Genomic DNA, 21,392 nt, shown 5'->3' with positions numbered 1-21,392 from the left:
TCCCCTTTTGATTTCAGGCATGGATTATGTGGTGGACGCCTTGTATGATCTCTTCAGAGTGGTGAGCAAGTTCTCGGCGTACTCTGTTTTGGCTCATCTGATGTTGTGGATCTGGCAATGGCCAGGTGACTCCTCTTCTAAGGCATCCCCGAGTAAGTTACCTTTTAGAGGGCAGTTACTGTTTGGTAAAGGTCTAGTGTGCAGAACTGTAAACACAAGTCCTTGTCCGACAGCAGGCCTTGGTCCTCTCAAGGTCTGGGGTGTTCTAGTTTTCATCCCTCCAGATGTTCCCATCAGTACTGTGGACGCTCCTCAGGTCAGAGATTGTATCAGTCGGCCAAACAGCGGCTTGATGGATCCCAGAGTACGTAGTCTACAGGGAGCTGCCCTGCATCTATCCCTAACAAGCAATTCTGACGCCAGGCCCTTGGCTGCTCCTCCGCAGATCTGAGGTAGCTTTCAGCCTTCTTGGCAGAATGGATGGCTATCACCTCTGATCGCTGGGTCCTGGAGGTTCTTTGGGATGGCTATGAACTCAAGTTTTATTGGCCTCTGTCAGAGCTCTTTCTGGATTCCCCAGTGGGGAAACCAGAAAAGGCAGCCCGGTAGAGGCCACAGTTCAGAGGTTGCTGAATATTGCGGCCATAGAACACATCCCGAAGCTTGACTCACTCTGGCAGATTCTCAATATAATTCATCGTGCCAAAGAGAGGCTCCGAAGAGAGACCGATAATGGACCTCAAAGCGGTCAATGTGGACTGCAAAGGTCCCCCTTTCAGGATGGAAACGGTGCAGTTGGTGATCACCTCAGTGGCTGCAGGGGAATTCTTAGCTTTCCTGGACCTGACAGATCACAGGAGATATCTGAGGTTACGTGTACCGCAGCAGCATTTCCAGTTTGCATTCTTGGCCTTCAGGTTGGTGACGGCACCCAGCACATTCACCAAGGTGATGGTGGTAGTGGCAGCTCACCTATGCAAACTTGGGATTCAGATCCACCCGTACCTGGATGACTAGCTCATCGGAACCCAGTCGGAGTCCAAGGGGCGTCAAGCGATTTGCCAGGTCATTCAGATGTGTCAGTGCCTAGACTGGGTGATCAACTTTCAAGAGGCACCTGGTGCCAATACAGGATTTAGAATATCTGGGGTTCCGCTTTACCACAGGACACAACAAAGCATTTCTGACCCTCTTGTGCCAGGAGAAACTTCACCAACTGATGCATGCCTTCCTAGAGACTCCAGTCCTCACAGCCTTGGCAGTACCTGCAGATCCTGGGATCCATGGTTGCGACCATAGATGTTCCCTGAATCCACTACACCATGTGTTTATTTCCCTTTGCAGTAATACGGGAAATCAGAATTGGGGGGGGGGGGGTGAGATAAAAACATTTTTTTACATCATTGTATTCCTATTTCAGTTACTTTTTAATATATTTATTTATTTTTAACATTTATATGCCACTGCAGCTTTATATTTTCTTTCCAGTAAAAATAATTTAAACTACTCAATTTTTAATATAATTTGGCATAATTTTCAATAATTATTTATCTATGAACATCTGCTTTCCTGGCTTAGAGAGAATATTGATATGAACTGATCTGGAGAGTTGCTAAGGGAGAAGAAATTAGATCTTATCTGCTAATGTTTTTTTCTTTTATTCACTCCAGCCCAGTCCAGAATCTTGCAGGCCATTAGAATTTCACTGTTTGAAGAAATGGAAGAACAGTGACAGAGGCAGGACTCCATAAAGATTTTGTAGACTGCTTCAAGTCCGTTTTTTCTGCCTCCTTTTGCATAAATGCGTGTGTCTATACTAGTCTGGAGTGACTAAAGGAAAGAAAATAAGTAGATTTTGTTTCTTCTTAAGCAAAGAAGAAGAAAAAATTTAAATTGAATCAGGTTGGGCAGACTGGATGGACCATTCGGGTCTTTATCTGCCGTCATCTACTATGTTACTATGTTTGAAAGTAAGTAGCTTCATTGTACTACCAAATCTCCAGTCATAGAATTAGAATTGTAAAATGCATTGGAATGTTGTTTTTTTTTCCTAGCCTACCAGGTATTGTTTACTGTTTAGACTTCCAACTCAGAGAAAATTGTTGTCTTTTGCAACTACTTGGGGGTTTTTCTTTTTTTAATATTCTCCCAACTCACTTAACCCAGTTTTTACAACAACAGTCTTCAGTCAAGGCAATGTTGTACAAGGCTTCCTTCTGGATCTTGAAATATTATAGAAACATGATGGCAGATAAAGGCTAAATGGCCCATCTAGTCTGCCCATCCGCAGTAACCATTATCTCTTCCTCTCTCCAAGAGATCCCATGTGCCTATCCCAGGCCTCCTTGAATTCAGACACAGTCTCTGTTTCCACCACATCTTTCAGGAAACTGTTCCACGCATCTACCATCCTTTCTGTAAAAAAGTATTTCGTCAAATTATGCCAAAGCCCATCACCTCTTACCTTCATCTTATGCCCTCGTATTGCAGAGTTTCCTTTCAAATGAAAGAGACTCGACTTATGCATATTTATATTATGTAGGTACGTCTCTAACATATCTCCCCTCTCCCGCCTTTCCTCCAAAGTATACAGATTGAGATCTTTAAGTCTTCCCCCATACTCCTTATCACGAAGACCACACACCATTTTGACTCCATCCTTTTTATATCTTTTTGAAGGTGTGGCCTCCAGAATTGTACACAATATTCTAAATGAGGTCTCACCAGAGTTTTAAACAGGCATCAACACCTCCTTTTTCCTACTGGCAATACCTCTCCCTATGCAACCTAGCATCCTTCTAGCTTTCGCCGTCACCTTTTTAACCTGTTGGCCACTTTAAGATCATCACATACAATCACATCCAAGTCCCGCTCTTCCGTTGTAAGTTCTTCATCCCCTAAACTGTACTGTTTCTTTGGTTTTTTGCAGCCCGAATGCATGACCTTACATTTCTTAGCATTAAATTTTAGCTGCCAAATTTCAGACCATTCTTCAAGCTTCGTCAGGTCTTCATGTTGTTCACACCACCCGGCATGTCTACTCTATTGCAAACTTTGGTATCATCTGCAAAGAGGCAATATCATTTATAAAAATGTTAAAGAGCAGGCCCAAGAACAGAACCTTGAGGCACACAACTGGTAACATCCCTTTCCTCAGAGTGATCTCCATTGATCACTATCCTCTGTCGCCTTCCACTCAACCAGTTCCTGATCCAGCCCTCACTTTAGGACCCATTCTAAAGGCACTCAGTTTATTTATTAGATGTCTGTGTGGAACACTGTCAAAGGCTTTGCTAAAATCTAAATATACTACATCTAACGCACATCCTCTATCCAATTCTCTGGTCACCCAGTCTAAGAAATTGATCCATGTTGTTTCCGGTCCTGAAATCCACAGGATTCCAGAAACTTGACCATTCTCTGTTTGAAAAGTGTTTCTATTAATTTGCTTACCACAGAAATTAGACTTACCGGCCTTTAATTCCCTACTTCTTCCTTACTTCCACTTTTGTGGAGAGGGACCACATCTGCCCTTCACCAGTCCTCCGGTACCACTCCTGACTCTAGAGATTCATTGAAAAGGTCAGTCAGCGATGCTACCAGAACTTCCCTAAGTTCCTTCAGCACCCTCAGATGTACACCATCCAGCCCCATCGCTTTGTCTACCTTTATTTTAGCTAGCTCCTCATGAACAACCCTCTGAAAATCGAACAGGGTCTATTACTCCTCCATCCCTATTCACGTTTGTCTTCTGCAGTCCCTCTTCTGGCGCTTCAGCTGTGAACACAGAACAAAAATATTTGTTAAGCAATTCGGACTTTTTTCTATCAGCTTCTACATATTCCTCCCCTTCACCTTTGAGTCTCACAATGCCACTTTTGCACTTCTTCCTATCACTAATATATCTAAAAAAATGTTTTGTCTCCCCGTTTTACAGTGTCAGCTATTTTTTCTTGCATTTGCATCTTTTGCTTTCCTGACTACACAACCAGCCTCTCTTAACTTTTCCAGATATTTATTCTCCAAGTCTGACCACTAGCTGTTGCTATGATGTGATAGCTGGAATGTTTTCCCTTCAGTAGCTGTGAACTCTGTCTCTATAGCAATTCCATCCCCAGCATTTTGAAAACCATCTGAGAATTGAATCCAGCCCATGCAGTGGGATTTCTGAGCATCTCTTTAAATATTAGACTGTATGTGGTGCAGCTATATGCAATGCCATGTTCATTTTATTTGATATACCATCTATAAAATTGCATTTAATGTATTTGTACTTGTTTCTCTCTTTTTAGATGGTGCATTTTCTCACACACTACGCTGATAAAATCGAGTCCATTCATTTTTCGGATCAGTTCTCAGGTCCAAAACTTATGCAAGAGTAAGTAATAATGAAATTCAATTCTAAGGAGCTATAAGAGGAATGAACAAAGATACAATACATAAAGCCTAGTCCTTAACTATGCTTGACAGTTTGATTAAACATTTGTAAAGAAATATTGTTCTAAAGTAAAGATGTAACGATAATTATGGAGAGAAGTAGAACCACTGTGGGAATTACTTGAAAACTAGAAAGGTTTTGGGGGTTTGTTTTGTTTTTAAATATCTTTATTGAGAAAGTGCAATACAGGCTTCACAATCAGTCAACAAATACAAGCATCAACATTATCAATGGGTTCAGTGATGAAACAGCAAAAATCAATAGAGTGCAGGCATTCCCAAAGGAACTGAGTGGCATCCCCACCACACTCTCCATTTTCCTTATTAATCCCCGCCTCCTCACACTCCAAACACCCTATCCACCAATCTCACCACTCTAAAAACAACAGCTATTCCCCACTCACCCAGCCATGCACACCAAGGTAGTCACCCCTGCCTCCCCTCGGCAGGGCTGCAAATCCATAAATCCCCGGAACTCCAAGGGATTGCCAGGCTACCCCGATGAGTCCCCAGCACAGTGGTGCAGCAAGTCTTTCCAAAAAGCAATATCGTACAGGCGACCAAGCCTCCCCCCCCGAGGCGATCACTGTATCTCAAATCGTGCCACCTCCGCCACTCGACTTAAGCCACTGGGGGTAGGTGGCTGAGCGGTTCAATACCCAATGTTTCAGCAAAAGCTGTTTAACTACCAAGACAGCCATGTAAAGGAACCTCTTAGGAAATTGAGAACCCCCCTGTATCAATCCCCTTTGATTCTTGAGGAGCAACGGACTATAGTCCCAAGGACATTTCACTATTCGTTCCAGGAGGGGGAGGACCTGTAGCCAAATTTTTGTTGTAGGGCACTCCAAGAAGTGATGGACCAGAGTGCCGATTGGCTTCTGACATTTTGTACATCTCTCCCCCTCTCACAATCCCATTTGGGCCCCTTGGAGCCTGGATATATCAATTTTAAATTGCATCTCCTTAAGGTCTGCCGACCACCCCCCCCCCTCCCCAATTAAATGAATATTGTCAAATAGATCCAAAAATAACTTCCTGTCATAAGGAACATTCAAATCCTCCTGCCACAGACTAGCCACCTTGTCCATGGGCAGTTTTCAACACCTTGTACCACGTAGAGAGTTTATTGAGCTCCTTCAGGACTTGCAGAAATTGAGTATCCAGGGAACCACAGAACCAAGTATCCCCCCATCGCTGCTGCAATGAAAGATAGTAATGGATCTGGAGATAAGCTCAAAAGTGATTCCGGGGTAAAGCCCACCGAGCCAGTACTTGAGCAAATGTAGTGAACCCCCCTCCCTCAAATCCCATAAGTCTTTCAAAGTTCTACATCCCCTCTGCTCCCATAGCCTGAACCAAGACCGACCCTCCCCTGGAGGGAACACCACATTGCCGATCACTTGCAGCATCAAGGAAGCCTCAGGGCTCCTGCTCTGACACCTCCTCCACCATATCTAGGCCATCCGAATAGACTGCAACAATTGCAACTTAGACGCGCCCCCCCCCCCCAGAACGGCAGAGGCCCTCAAATGGAATAGATTCAAAACAGAGTGAGGGGAGCACCAGTCCTCCATCCATCCCTACGGTGAGTACTGACAGTGACCTGTCCATCCCTCATGAATGAAACAGAGAAGAGCCACCACATTATAAAGTCTAAGATCTGGCAGATTCAGACCCCCCCCCCCTCGTCTATCCAGCGCCAATTTATTATAACTAATGTGAGCCCTTTTATTGCACCAAATAAATGAAGATATAATAGATCTAAACGCCCTAACCTCTTTGTTCACTACCCACACCAGAAGCGTCTGTAATGGGTACAGAAGTTTGGGCATCAGAACCATCTTTGTCAATGCTACCCTGCCCCACCATTCCTAACAGTAGCTCCCTCTACTTTACACACAAGGCTTTTATCTGCTCTATATGGTTCTGAATATTGTGTCTATACATGAGTCTAAAATTGGGGCTCAAATACACCTCTGGATACCTCATCGGTTTCTGAACTGGGGGTATACTAAGGTTGTCATGCCACGCCTCTCGCCATATAGTACCCAACAGCAAAAGTTCTGACTTGTCGCAGTTAACCCACAAACCCGAAATGTTTCCAAATGAGCGGACCAGTTCCAGGGCTCTCTCCAGATCTTCATGGGAACGGTCCCATATTGTCAGCAAAAAGATATGGCTCTCTCGGTCTCCTATGTGAATGCCTCTAATCTGTGGGTGCTCTCTAATTTTAATTGCCAAGGGCTCCAGCGCTAACACAAAAAGAAGAGGAGACAAGGGGCATCCCTGCCTGGTCTCTCGTCCAAAGAAAAAGGGTTACGTATAATGTTCGTTCACCAAGAGCCTAGCCTGTGGGCGTATATACAAGCTACAAGTTCACTCGTGAATTAGTCCCTCCATCCCATAGTGTTGTAAAACCTAAAACAAATACTGCCACGATATGCTATCAAAAGCCTTTTCTGTGTCCAGTCCCGTAATAGCTGATGTTCCTCCTATCCCCCTCCTAGAATGCAACGCCATCATCGCTCGGGTAAGGTTCATGGAGGCATATCTGCCCGGAATAAACCCCACCTGATCCTCGTGTATGAGCGTGGGCAATAGTTCATTCAGTCTCTGGGCCACGATTGCCGCCAATAGTTTGGCGTCCTGATTAAGGAGGGATATGGGACGATAAGAACCCACCTGCAGGGGATCTTTACCTGGTTTAGGCAAGAGGACTACATGAGCCACATTATGAACTCCCAGCCCCTTCTCAGAGCTCAGCGCATTGTAGACCACCCCCAAGGTGGGAGAAATTAGATCAGCTAGTAGTTTATAATATTCTGGTCCATACCCATCCGGTCCCAGTGCTTTGGTAAGTTTCAATGCTTTTATACCCTCCCACACCTCGCCCGTTGTAATTGGAGCATTCAACAACGTGAGTTGATCAACTGTCACCTTTGGCAATGCCACATTCAGTAAGTAAGTAGATCAGGTGAACCACAAGTTCAATACTTGATGTGTTGTGGGTGATTAACGAGACTATAGCAAATATAATGCAAAATCACTCACATATATTCAGTGGTATTTCTTGAGAATCATATCAACTTATAAAGAAAACAGTGCTCAGAGACACAGAGGTGAAAACAAGGGGCGAAGCCCAAAACTATCACCTCACCACCCAATCATCACATATTCAGTATATTTAGTTGATATTGAAAAGTCTTCATGCTGATGTCTACCTACAGGTTGTCACTTTCTCCTACAATCATTAATCAGAAGTTGTTCATAAAAATATTCAGAAGGCAAACTTATCTTGAATTGCAGGTTCCAATGTGGCCCGTTTCGATCCTGCGTCAGGGAACCAAAATCTGAATTCAAAGCGTTACTTCAAGGGTAAAAATGTCTCTGAAATGCAAAACAATTTATAAAAATCATTTATTTAGAAAAAACATTTAAAATATAAATTCTCAATTTGACTCGCAAAATCATGGCTGACATAGAAAGCACTCACAAAAAATTATCTGGTTACATGACTCACTTGATATTGCCAGAGATTTTATTATGAAAATATTTGAAAGAGATACTAGGTTTAACAAACTCAGAAATCTTTTCTATATGAAATTGTTACGATATACCACAGAAAAAAAAGTAACATCAGATCAGAGAACAGATCTTTTAGTTTCTGCTGAATTTGATTTAATTCATTTTCTTGAAGATTCCCAAGATGTTATTAAAACTAGGGTTACTCTTTTGATGACTTGTTTAAGTGAATTAGATAAAAATCTACTTATGAAATTATATTTTAAAAATAAAACAACAAAATTCTGTGGTGATACTGTATTGATATTCCCTGATGTGACTAGAGCTACCCAAATGCGAAGGAAGGAATTTCTTCAGTTAAAACCTAGGGTTTAGCCCTAGCTACTAGTTTTTTTTCTAAAATTCCCTTGTAAATGTCTAATTAAATTACAAGAGAAGGAATTTATTTTTGGGATCCCACACAGCTTCAGCAATTTTTAAGTTTTCATGAACAAAAGAAAGATAAAGTAAAATAGTTATCAACTGATCTTTAAAAGGAGTCCGAGAATAAGAAGTGAAGCAGTAGAATGATGTAACTTAGGGGAAGACTTCTAGTTTCTTATGTTGGATTTATTTATTTCTCATTTATACCTGAATCTTTTCTCAAGATTAATATTACATTACATTACATTGATGTCTTCTATACCGCCAATACCTTTCAGTTCTAGGCGGTTTACAACAATCTTATTTTCTTTAATTGTACTTGAATTTAAGGTGGCTCCCCAAAATTAATGTGGGCTAGAAAGATTTGTATTCAAGTTTATTAGGATTTTATATACCGCCTATCAAGGTTATCTAAGCGGTTTTTACAATCGGGTACTCAAGCATTTTCCCTCTCTGTCCCGGTGGGCTCACAATCTATCTAACGTACCTGGAGCTACAGAGGATTAAGTGACTTGCCCAGGGTCACAAGGAGCAGCGCGGGGTTTGAACCCACAACCCCAGGGTGCTAAGGCTGTAGATCCAACCACTGTATATCTTTATCCTTTACTGTTCTTTAAGAATTGTATGAAAAATTTGATTAAAAAAAAGATCCTTCATCTCAAGGGGTTACTGTAGTAACACAACAGAGTATATTGTTCCTGCAAAATTTGGGATTTGAAGTCAACATCCCCAAATCTCAGTTGCAGCCTTCTCAGACTCTTCAGTTCATCTGAGCTCTCCTAGATACTGTTCAACTCAGGGTATTTCTTCCTGAACAACATCGGGATGCTTTGATACAGCTTTGCCATCAAGTGACCCTCCTTCCTTCACTCTCAGTGAGACACATGATGATTCTTCTAGGTCACATGGCCTCTACAATTCACATGACTCCTTTTTCCAGACTTCACCTACAGATCTCTCAGTAGTTGCTGGCTTCTCAGTGGTCGCAGGCTCTTGATTCACTTTCCATGTTACAGTAACATTTTCACTATGACAATCTCTTCAGAGGTGGATGCTCTCTTCCAATCTTTCCAGAGGTTTACTGTTCCAAACGCCTCCTCATCAAATGGTTCTCAATACAGATCCGAATGAAGAAAATAAGAAGAAACACAAGCACTGATAAAGACAGCTAGGAGAGAATATGAAGAGAAACTTGCAAAAGAGGCAAAAACTCAACGCAATTTTTTTAGGTACATCAGAAGCAAAAAACTTGTGAAGGAATCTGTGGGACCATTGGATGATCAAGGAGGAAAGGGGTGCTCAGGGGGAATAAGGCCATAGCGGAAAGACTGAATTAATTTTTTGCTTCGGTCTTTACGGAAGCAGATGTAAGAAATCTACCTGAACCGGAAATGGTTTTCAAGGGTGATGATGTGGAGGAACTGAAAGAAATCTCGGTGAATCTAGAAGATGTACTAAGCCAAATTGACAAGTTAAAAAGTGATAAATCACCAGGACTGGATGGTATACATCCCAGGGTATTAAAAGAACTCAGACATGAAATTGCAGATCTGCTGTTAGTGATCGGTAACCTATCGCTAAAATTGTCTGTAGTACCTGAAGATTGGAGGGTGACCAATGTTACGCCGATTTTTTTTTTTTTTTTAAAGTGCTCCAGGGGAGATCCGGGAAATTACAGGCCGGTAAGCCTCACTTCAGTGCTGGGAAAAATGGTAGAAACAATTATAAAAAATAAAATTGTGGAACACATAGACAAACATGATTTAATGAGATGGAGTCAGCATGGGAGATCTTACCTCACAAATTTGCTTGACTTCGTTGAAGGTATGAATAAACATGTGGATAAAGGTGAGCCGGTTGATATAGTGTATCTATATGTTCAGAAAGCTTTTGATAAAGTTCCTCATGAGAGGCTCCTGAGAAAATTAAAGTGTCCTGGGATAGGTGGCAAAGTTCAATTGTGAATTAGGTATTGGTTATTGGATAGAAAACAGGATAGGGTTAAATGGTCATTTTTTTCAATGGAGGAAAGTAAAAAGTAGAGTGCTGCAGGGGTCTGTACTGGGACCGGTACTATTTAACTTATTTATAAATGATCTGAAAATTGGAACGACGAGTGAGGTGAATTCAATTTGCAGATGACACTAAACTGTTCAAAGTTGTTAAAACGCATGTGGATTATAAAAATTTGCAGGCATAAGAACATAAGAACATAAGCAGTGCCTCTGCCGGGTCAGACCACAAGTCCATCCTGCCCAGTAGTCCGCTCCCGCGTCGGCCCAAACAGGTCACGACCTGTCTGTATCACCAGAAGGGGCTCCCTTGCCACCTTGGTTTCTCATTTAAGTCCTGTCTTCCTATCGAAGTCCTAACCCTCCGGTCTTGCACATGCACGACCTGGTTTGGTTTCTATACTCATTACCTGGTTAGCTTTCTATACTTGTGTTACATCCCAGCTCCTCCCTCAGTATCCCATGATCCCTTTATCCTTCAGGAATCCGTCCAATCCCTGTTTGAATCCCTGTACCGTAATCTGCCTGATCACTTCCTCCGGTAGCGCATTCCAAGTGTCCACGACCCTTTGGGTGAAAAAAAACTTCCTTGCGTTTGTTTTGAACCTATCTCCCTTCAGTTTCTCCGAATGCCCCCTCGTACCTGTTGTCCCCTTCAGTCTGAAGAATCTGTCCCTATCCACCCTCTCTATGCCCCTCATGATCTTGAAGGTCTCTATCATATCTCCCCTGAGCCGGGTAATTTGATCCATAGTGATTCCAGCCCCTCTGCCTTTGTTGCCCATCCCGACCGAGTGGATAGAGTCCTTTATATATAGTGCTATGCCTCCTCCCTTCTTGTGGGTCCTGTCCCTCCTGTAAAGCTTGTACCCCGGCAGCACCACATCCCATTGATTTTCCTCTGTCCACCAGGTTTCTACAATTCCAGACCTTAGAAAATTGGAAGACTGGTAGTCCAAATGACAGATGAAATTTAATGTGTACAAATGCCAACTGATGCACATTGGGAAGAATAACCTGAATCACAGTTACCGGATGCTAGAGTCCACATTGGGATTAGCACCCAAGAAAATGATTTGGGTGTCATCATAGACAATACGATGAAACCTGCTGCCTAATGTGCGGCGGCGGCCAAAATAGCAAACAAGATGCTAGGAATTATTAAAAAAGGGATGGTTAACAAGACTAAGAATGTTATAATGCTCCTGTATCGCTCCATGGTGCAACCTCATCTGGAGTATTGCGTTCAGTTCTGGTCTCCTTATCTCAAGAAAGATATAGTGCCACTAGAAAAACAACCAAGATGATAAAGGGGATGGAACTCCTCTCATATGAGGAAACACTAAAACAGTTTGGGCTCTTCAGCTGGGAAAAGAGATGGCTGAGGGGATATATGATTGAAGTCTACAAGATCCTGAGTGGAGTAGAACAGGTACAAGTGGATCGATTTTTCACTCCGTCAAAAAGACTAGGGGACATGAAGAAGTTGTTTGGTTTAAATACCCATCTACTCAGGCTATCTAACTGCCTCCTAATACCTCCATATATTCCTCAGTTCTTAACTCTTTCTTGGGAGTTCAGGAAAGAAATCTCTCACACGAGTGTGGTTAAAAATAGTCAAAGCTTTGAGAAGCATTTCTGCATCCCCAAAATAATGGGACGTCAGAAAGACTTACCCAATACAGGTGACTAGCCATTTTATTGACATTATTAATTAATTCATTATTAAACATACGTAGTTGGTGCATTGTCCAATTACAATCCATTTACAAATTGCAATATTCTATTGATTTTGCTTTCCTTAGCAACAATGACTTAATTAATCACATGCTATTGTCTCACCTCTGTCAGCCATAGAAGGAAGAGGACTGAGGTCACGCTGACCCTTGCTCTCTGTTGCAAATATCTCGTTTACAGAAACAATCACATGATTTTCTTTAACTACCAGCTCATCAATATTTTCCTTAACTATGTAAGTGGAAGAAAACTATGTTCTCATAAATAGATGTATTTTTCTCTCTAAACCATCTAAACAACTACTGGAAGAAAAATATGTTTTCCAGAAACTTTTTCATTTGCTAAACAATATAATATAATCACATGATTTCCCCTATCTCAAGCGACAAATATGTCAGTGTGACTTTTAGCTTATTTGCAGGGGCCTGCTATGTTATGGCTCCAGCATCTTGTTTCAGACATTAAACCATAATATTTTGCTCTGTGAAGGAAATATATGTACTCTGCTAGATGCTGTTTATACTTTTCTATTCAACTATAATATTAGTGTCTTTTAAAGTCCTAACTAAAAGTGTATCTAATATATATATTGGTTATGGGGGGCCATATTAATTATGCCCCCCTTATATTCTGCATAATACAATTATCCTCATCAAAGTTACTTCTAAAACCAATAGGAAGAAATTTTTTTCACTCTGAGAATAGTTAAGCTTTGGAATGCGTTGCCAGAGGATGTGGTAAGAGCGGTTAGCGTAGCTGGTTTTAAGAAAGGTTTGGACAAATTCCTGGAGGAAAAGTCCATAGTCTGTTATTGAGAAAGACATGGGGGAAGCCATTGCTTGCCCTGGATCAGTAGCATGGAATGTTGCTACTCCTTGGGTTTTGGCCAGGTACTAGTGACCACCGTGGGCTTGATGGACCATTGGTCTGACCCAGTAAGGCTATTCTTATGCTTGGGGAACTCACCTAGATGGTCTTCGTACCCAAGGTCACTGGTCTGCCACAGATCGTCGTCATCACATAAATCTGTTGGAACTCAGTGATTTTCAACATCTTCTTCAAGATCAGATCATTCTCATTCGTACAGACAATCATGTAGCTATGTACTACGTGAACAAGCAGGGAGGAACAGGATCTCTTCTGCACTTTATTAACATTAGATGGCTCAAAACGAATCATGTTTCATACAACTGGCATGCATCAGGAGTCAAAAATTTCTGCTAAGAGCAATGTAGAAACTGGAGTGTGTCATATTATGCAATGATTTTTATTTATTTATTCAATTTTCTATACCGTTCTCCCAAGGGAGCTCGGAACAGTTTACAGGAATTTATTCAAGTACTCAAGCATTTTTCTGTCTGTCCCGGTGGGCTCACAATTTATCTAATGTACCTGGGACAATGTTAGTCCATTGCTTTAACTCCTAGTTACTTCCATGTTGGACTCCTTATCTTCTTCATAGAGAAGACCAATTACAGATAAAACAACTTTTTCCCTATACGGTTAGAATGAGGAGAAATCTTTAGTACATAGGCCCTCTGGAAGTTCTCCTTGAATATGAATTTTCAGTTTAATTACTTGCCTTTCCAACCCATGTTCCAGGTGAGGTATATTTAGTATACCTATGCTTACAATCTGAGGCAATGGAGGGTGAATGACTTGTGCAAGATCACAGGAGTGGGAGAAGGACGATTTGAATCATGGCTTCCTAGGTTCTTAACTTACTGTTAGAACCACCTTAGAGAAGTCATCCTAGTTTTAGTAAGATTACTTTTATTAAACTTCTATTTTCCTTCACAGGGATGGACAGCCTTTAAAGCTGCCAGAGACTAAGAGGACACTGTTGTTTACATTTAATGGTAAGATGTGTCTGATATTTTCAATTTTGTGGTTTATTTACCACACAACCAGTCCCTTCTAGGAATCTTTCTTGAGATAGAATTATCCCTGAAAACACTGAAAATGACAGCAGATAAAGACCATATGGGTTATCCAGGCTGCCCATCCCTACTAGCAACTGAGGGCTAGATTCTCAAAACTGTGGTAAAAACCATTGGGCTAGCTGGAACCAGTTTAGCAGAGCACGTTAAAGGCACATATAGTTCTCATCACTACCTCCACTGTGAGACCATTGCATGCATTTAACACCCTTTCTTTGAAGAAATAAAGTTTGTATCAAACAATACAAAGGAAAAAAGCAACCCCACGGGCAAGCTATAAAAACAAAACAAGGAAGTGGGGAAGGGACACTGATCAGACCACTGTGTGGACAAACACGTTTATTCACAATGTAGAATCTCAGTTAAATTTCACACAAATAAAAACAAAATGTGGCAGGCATGTAAAGTCCTTTTGCAAGAGCATATACTGGACCCCAACACAAACTGAGGCCTTCCTCAGGGGTGTAAAAATATCCTGAAGAACAGAACAACAATAATATTAATTAAAAATACAAATGCATACATACATGATATGTACCGGAGTATAATGTTTTTTTAGAAACATACAAATGGGATATGTGCCAGAAATAAATGTTTTTTAAAAACACATATAGAAAGGTATGCACTTATTGGAACAAACCTTAAATTATACAAAATAGAAACATATTTGGTATTCAAGTTACAAAAAGAGGAAGCTAAAAGTACATTAAATATGAAAATCTAAAAACCATGGAAATATGAACATGGTAAAAACACTTGACCAGGCAATAAAACATAAATACTGTGAGAATATTAATATGGTAATGAGCATAAACACTTGGACCAAGCAAAGAAAATGAATTTTATCGGACATGGAGTTCAAAAGTACTTAAACAACATAAAAACATGCATACTATACATAAATGTAAGTAACAAATGAATGGAAAGTTGTCACACAATTTTATGTGCCTTATTTGTTCAGCTTTTGATCCTCTCTCCTTGCTTTGGTTTGTTTTTTTTATAGTGATTATACTTTCGACATTGCACTAGGCGGCAGGCACCTCTGCGTGTTTTTCTACAAGGTACTTATTACATATTTTGAATGCATCCTTTATTTGGGTTTTACATCTGCTGTAATCCATTTATGCTTTTAAGGTTTCTGTGGAGCTTTTTCAGTGTGTACTGGCATTGGATCTAGATTAGTAACAATTTCTTTAGCTTTTAATCTTTCCTTTTAGTTAACTCAGTTTGCCCTTTTTTTTTTGTCGTTTGGCGACATCTGCTGGGTAGGTCTGGTTTTATATGATCCTGCTTTGTTTCTCTGGTTTATAACAGCTTTCCACCTATGCATATCTTCTCACCCATATACTCTTTGATTCTAAGTACCATTCATTTGTACTTTTAGCTTCCCCTTTTTGTAACTTGAATACCAAATATGTTTCTATTTTGTATAATCTAAGGTTTGTTCCAATAAGTGCACACCTTTCTATATGTGTTTTTTTAAACACTTATCTCTGGCACATATCATATTTGTATATGTCTAAAAAAGCATTATCCTCTGGTACATATTTGTGTTTGTATTTTTAATTGATATTCTTTAGCACTCTCCAGACCAGTAGAGGTTAACTTTACGAATGGGTATATATCTAATCATGACCAGCAGGTGGAGACTGAAAACAAAACTTTGGGACAGTATATACTATCCTCCCTTCTCTATTTCCCTCAGTCTTCTTTCAGTCTCCAGCAGGTGTTGAGTGATCTGTACCCATCTCTCTTGGTAGGGCTGTTGGAATTTGTTTAGGGGTTTATTGTCCCTGTTTTTGGCCGGACGGAGCTTGGTCGGGCCCTGTTTGGGGGTCCGTCCGACCTCGGGGGTGTCAAACCCGGCGGGTCACGAGCGGGGTCCCTCCCCCCACTTCCTCCACCTCCCCACATTTTTTTAGAGGAGCCTCAGCAGTAAGCCTTGCCCCCTAAGTCAAGCAAGGCATATTGCTTCGAGAGCCTGTGGAGTCTGTTCTGTAAAAAAAAAAAAAAAAAAAAAAATCCTGAGGTAGTGCTGGTCTGAAGGGTTGTTTCCCTTTAAGAAAACTGTATTTTACTGTATTTTTTCATGTAACCAGCACTTTTTTATAGCTAGGTCGCGTCTGGAGCAATTGTGCCCTTCTCCGGGGGAGTAGGCCACAATTTTAGTCCAGCCGCGAGGCACTCGCGGCCGGCCTGAACTCGGCGGTTTGGGTCGGTGAGGTGGTGGAGCTCCGTCGGCAGCGGCTGCAGGCGCCCAGAGCTCCCCGCCGATGGTGCCTCGCGAGTCGGCTTGGAGCAGTGGGGAAGCCCGGTCTTCCACAACCGCCCACGGAGGGATTCCCCGAAGGATTCCCTCTCAGCTGATTTTTTGACAGCTGATGCCGACTTGCCTGTCTTAGCGGCTGGGACTGTTCAGTCTTCTCAGCCGCTACAGGCCATGGAGGGAGCATTTTTGGCGGGAACTTCGCCATTTTCTTTGTCTGGCCCCTCCATTTTGTCTGCAACCTCAGGTGACCTTCCCCCTGTATGGCGAACACAGGGGCAGGTTTCAGCATGGACCCCTGCTGGGGCAGGGAGTCCCTGGGGACCCCCAGGGGTTTTTTGCCCCCAATTTATTTTCTTTCTTTGTGCGGACTTTTGGGGGTCCCACGTGCGCCTGGGGGGTTTCGGGGGGGGGTTTCCCTCCGCGCCCCCTATGGCTTTGCCTCCCTCTTTTCGTTTGGCGTCCCCTCTTCCTCCTCCCTCATCCAAGCGCCCGCGGGGGGGCTTGGATTGCGAATTGGTGGGCGGAGGAGCGTGTTGGCCTGGTTGAGGACCTGGCTGCTTTGGCGGGCTTCCAGGATCCTCTAGAGGGGACGCCTGTTGGCAGCGGGGCGGCGGGTTTCCCGTCTTCCAGAGCAGATGCGTCCGTGGTGCGTTTTTTTATTCAGAGGGATGAGCTTTTAGACCTGTGTAGCAGGTCTCCTTGGTGCTGCATTTTTGCAGTGGCGCCGCCGGAGACCCCGCGTATGGGGGCCCCTCTGCTTCAGGGGGTCTGTCCTGGTTCCCGCTCTTTTCCTGTGCGTCAGGATTTGCGGGATTTTGTGTTGGCGCAGTGGCCTATGGGCGCAGTTTCGTTTGGTGTGCGCCTTGGCTCTTGGGTATCCCGTCCCGGAGGGAGGTAGGGCTACCTTAATTTCGCCAATGGGGAACGCGGTGGTCTCGGCACTTCCTAAGCGGCATACCGTGCCTGTTATGGACGGTTCTGCTCTTAGGGTCTCGGAGGCGCGTGCGTTAGAGACTCTTCTTAAGTATGATTTTGATGTCTCTGCCTTTGGGGTCCAGGCGGCTGTTTGTGGGGAGCTAGTCGCTCGCGCCGTGTTTCGGTGGGCTGAGCGTGTCCTGGATCGGGAGTCTGATGACTGGTCTCTAGTGGATCAGGAGGTAGCGAAGATTGCGATGGCTGCCTCGTTCCTCTCAGATGCTCTTTATGACTTGGTGCGGATTTCGGCTAAGTCTATGGCATGGCCGCGCGGCGTATTTTGTGGCTGCGCGCTTGGGCGGCGGATTCTGCGTCCAAAGCTAAGTTTACTAAAGTTCCCTTTAGGGGGTCTTTTTGTTTGGAGAGGAATTAGATGAGTTGATTCAGACTCTGACGGACTCGAAGGTGCCCCGTCTGCCTGAGGACCGTGCCCGCCCTGCGTCTAGGTGTGGGGCTGCCCGGGGGCGTTTGCGGGAATTTCGCAAGTATCGCCCGGGGCGTGGGGCTGCTTCTTTCCCGGCTCAGGGTTTTTCCCGGGGTCGGTTCTTCCAGCGCATGCAGCCCTTTCGGGGGGCCCGTCGGGGGGCAGGGAATCCCTCCGCCGGTTCCCCCGCTTCCCGTCCTGCGCAATGACTCCTTGCCGGCGCCCCCTTTGGTTCCGGTGGGGGCCCGGCTGCGCAAATTTTTCCCCAAATGGGCCGAGATCGCGTCCGATCAGTGGGTCCTTGAGGTGGTGCGGGACGGTTACGCTCTGGAGTTTACCCGCTCTCTGCCGGACCTTTTCCTCGCTTCTCCATGTCAGACTCCATGGAAGACGCAGGCTTTTCGTCAGACCCTTCAGCGTTTGCTAGATCTCGAGGCAGTGGTGCCGGTGTCCCCTACGGAGTGGGGCACAGGCAGGTACTCCATTTACTTTGTGGTGGCCATAAAGGAGGGGACCTTTCGGCCCATCCTGGATGTCTCTCGATCTGACGGAGGCCTACTTGCAGGTTCCAATTCGGGCCTCTCATCAGCACTTCCTTCGCTTTGCGATCTTGGGGCGGCACTTTCAGTTCTGTGCGCTTCCCTTTGGTCTGGCCACGGCTCCTCGGACGTTCACCACGGTAATGGTGGTCGTCGCGGCAGCCTTGCGGTCGGTGGGCATCCTGGTTCTCCCCTACCTGGACGACTGGTTGATTCGGGCAAAGTCGTTGCAGGAGAGCTCCCGGGTTACGGCTCGGGTGGTGGAGTTTCTCCGGTCGCTGGGCTGGGTGGTCAACCTTTCCAAGAGTCGGTTGGTCCCGGCTCAGCGTCTGGAGTGCCTTGGGGTTATGTTCGACATCTCCTTGGGGAAGGTCTTCCTTCCAGAGGCCCGGGTGAGCAAATTGCAATCTCAGATTCGCCTGCTTTTGGCGTCCCGGGGTCCTCGGGCGCGAGATTTCCTCCAAGTCCTGGGGTCAATGGCGGCGTCCCTGGACGTGGTGAGGTGGGCGCGGGCCCACATGCGTCCTCTTCAGTATGCTCTGCTCCGGAGGTGGTCTCCCCGGAGGCAAGATTTGGATGTTCCGGTTCCCCTGCGAGGCTTGGCGCGCTGCAGTCTGCGCTGGTGGCTCCGGACCCCTCACCTGGTTCAGGGGGTGGGTCTGGATCTCCCGCAGTGGACGGTGCTCCTTACGGATGCGAGTCTCCTCGGTTGGGGGGCTCAGTTTATGGGCCACTCAGCTCGGGGCACCTGGTCCGCGGAGGAGGCCTCCTGGTCGATCAACGAGTTGGAGACCAGAGCGGTCAGGCTGGCGCTGTTAGCTTTCCACTCCCTTTTGCTGGGCAAGTCGGTCAGAGTCCTGTCGGACAATGCCACGGCGGTGGCTTATGTCAATCGTCAGGGGGGCACCAAGAGCACTCCTGTGGCGCAGGAGGCGGCTCGGCTCATGGTTTGGGCGGAGTCCCATCTTCTGGACCTCTCGGCTTCTCATATAGCCGGGGTAGAAAATGTTCAGGCAGACTTCCTCAGTCGTCACTTCCTGGATCCAGGAGAGTGGTTTCTCGGCGCCGGAGCGTTTCGGTTGATAGTGCAAGATTGGGGGCAGCCCCTGATGGACCTGATGGCCACGAGTGGCAACGCCAAAGTGCCCCGCTTCTTCAGTCGTCGCAGGGAAGGGCTGGCCGAGGGTCTGGATGCTCTGGTCCAGCCGTGGCCAACGGAGGGGCTGTTGTATGTGTTCCCTCCTTAGCCGCTGGTGGGCAGAGTGCTTCTTCGCATTGTTCACCATCCGGGTTTGGTGGTGCTGGTGGCTCCGGATTGGCCTCGACGTCCGTGGTATGCGGATCTGGTGAGACACCTGGTGGCGGTTCCTCTTCCTCTGCCTCTCTCGGACGACCTTCTGATGCAGGGTCCCATTCCCTTGTTCGACCCGTCTCTCTTCTGTCTTACGGCGTGGCTCTTGAAAGGGGTCGCCTTAGCAAGAAGGGATATTCAGACAAGGTGATCGCTACACTGTTGGGGTCCCGGAGGCTTTCTACCTCTCGGGCTTATGTGCGGGTTTGGCGTCTCTTTGAGGAATGGTGTCGGGCGCGGGGAGTGACCTCTTTTCGCGCTTCTCTGCCTAACATTCTAGAGTTCTTGCAGGATGGCCTGGATAGAGGCCTGGCTTGGTCTTCTCTCCGGGTTCATCTTGCGGCCCTGTCGACCTTTCGAGGGTTGGTGTCAGGTCAGCGTTTATCGGCTCTTCCTGATGTGATTCGGTTTCTGCGGGCGGCCAAGTTGCTTAGGCCTCCCCTACGGCCCTCGGTTCCCTCTTGGGATCTTAATCTGGTTCTCTCTGTTTTGGTGCGCCCGCCTTTCGAGCCCTTGGACGACTGTTCTTTGAAGGACCTTACTTTGAAGGCGGTCTTTTTGGTGGCCATTACTTCTGCTAGGAGTATTTCTGAGCTGCAGGCTTTCTCTTGTAGGGCTCCCTTCTTGGAGTTGTCTAGGGAGCGGGTCGTCTTGCGGCCTGTTCCTTCCTTTCTGCCGAAGGTTGTTTCTCCTTTTCATGTCAATCAATCGGTGGTTCTCCCGGTCTTGGGTGGTCGGGAGGGCTCTTCTGAGCAACGGCAGCTGCGCAAGTTGGATGTCGGTCGGGTCCTTCGCTCTGATGTGCAGCGGACCCAGGAATTCCGGAAGTCCGATCATCTCTTTGTCCTCCTGGCTGGTCCTCGTCGGGGAGCTGGCGCTTCTAAGGCTACTATTGCGCGCTGGATCAAGGAGACGATTGCTTCCGCTTATCTTCTGAAACAGCAGCCTGTTCCGGAGTTTCTCAAGGCTCATTCCACTCGGGGTCAGGCGGCTTCTTGGGCTGAGTCGTCGCTCGTGCCTCCGGTGGATATTTGTAAGGCTGCGGTTTGGTCCTCCTTGTATTCTTTTGTTAGACATTATCGGGTAGATGTTCAGGCGCGTCGGGACGCGGTGTTCGGTGAGCGTGTTCTGGTATCGGCCCTTCGGGGGTCCCGCCCGTGAGAGGGACTGCTTTGGTACGTCCCATTCGTAAAGTTAACCTCTACTGGTCTGGAGAGTGCTAAAGAAGGAGAAATTAGGTTCTTACCTGCTAATTTACTTTCTTTTAGCTTCTCCAGACCAGTAGAGGTCCCCACCCTGTCTGTTGTTGTTGTTGTTGTTGGGGCTGTTTTCGCGGGCAGTTTTTGTTTTTTGCTGCGGGTTCTAGTATTTTTCTAGGGCCGGGGAGAATTAAAGAACAGCGGCTGTGGCTCGGCTGGCTTAGCTGGCGAGCTGTGGGGACATTTTCCTTCGGGTATTTCTCCTCTGCATTTTCCAACAGCATTTGGGTATGTTATTTGTTGCTCCTGTTCGGAGTATTGTTTTCTTCCTGTTTTCCAGTTCTTGGTTCTGCTTGGCTATTCGGCAGACTGAGGGAAATAGAGAAGGGAGGATAGTATATACTGTCCCAAAGTTTTGTTTTCAGTCTCCACCTGCTGGTCATGATTAGATATATACCCATTCGTAAAGTTAACCTCTACTGGTCTGGAGAAGCTAAAAGAAAGTAAATTAGCAGGTAAGAACCTAATTTCTCCTTATTGTTGTTCTGTTCTTCAGGATAC

The 21,392-nt window shown here is 45.2% G+C and overlaps 1 protein-coding gene across 2 annotated transcripts in view; it reads left to right on the top strand.

Annotated features, from left to right (window-relative positions):
* Positions 1 to 21,392, top strand: part of CCDC47 (coiled-coil domain containing 47) — an 87,770-nt gene that overhangs the window by 34,861 nt on the left and 31,517 nt on the right. For both annotated transcript variants that reach the window (XM_033918158.1, XM_033918157.1), the window contains exons 9-10: positions 4,293 to 4,378; positions 13,935 to 13,993. In XM_033918158.1, the coding sequence (XP_033774049.1) occupies positions 4,293 to 4,378; positions 13,935 to 13,993 (145 nt within the window). The remainder of the gene's footprint in view (positions 1 to 4,292; positions 4,379 to 13,934; positions 13,994 to 21,392) is intronic.

This window comes from Geotrypetes seraphini, chromosome 13 (assembly GCF_902459505.1).
Source record: "Geotrypetes seraphini chromosome 13, aGeoSer1.1, whole genome shotgun sequence".
NCBI lineage: Eukaryota > Metazoa > Chordata > Amphibia > Gymnophiona > Dermophiidae > Geotrypetes > Geotrypetes seraphini.
The sequence above is the reverse complement of the archived record's forward strand: the minus strand, read 5'-3'. Positions and strand labels throughout refer to the sequence as shown.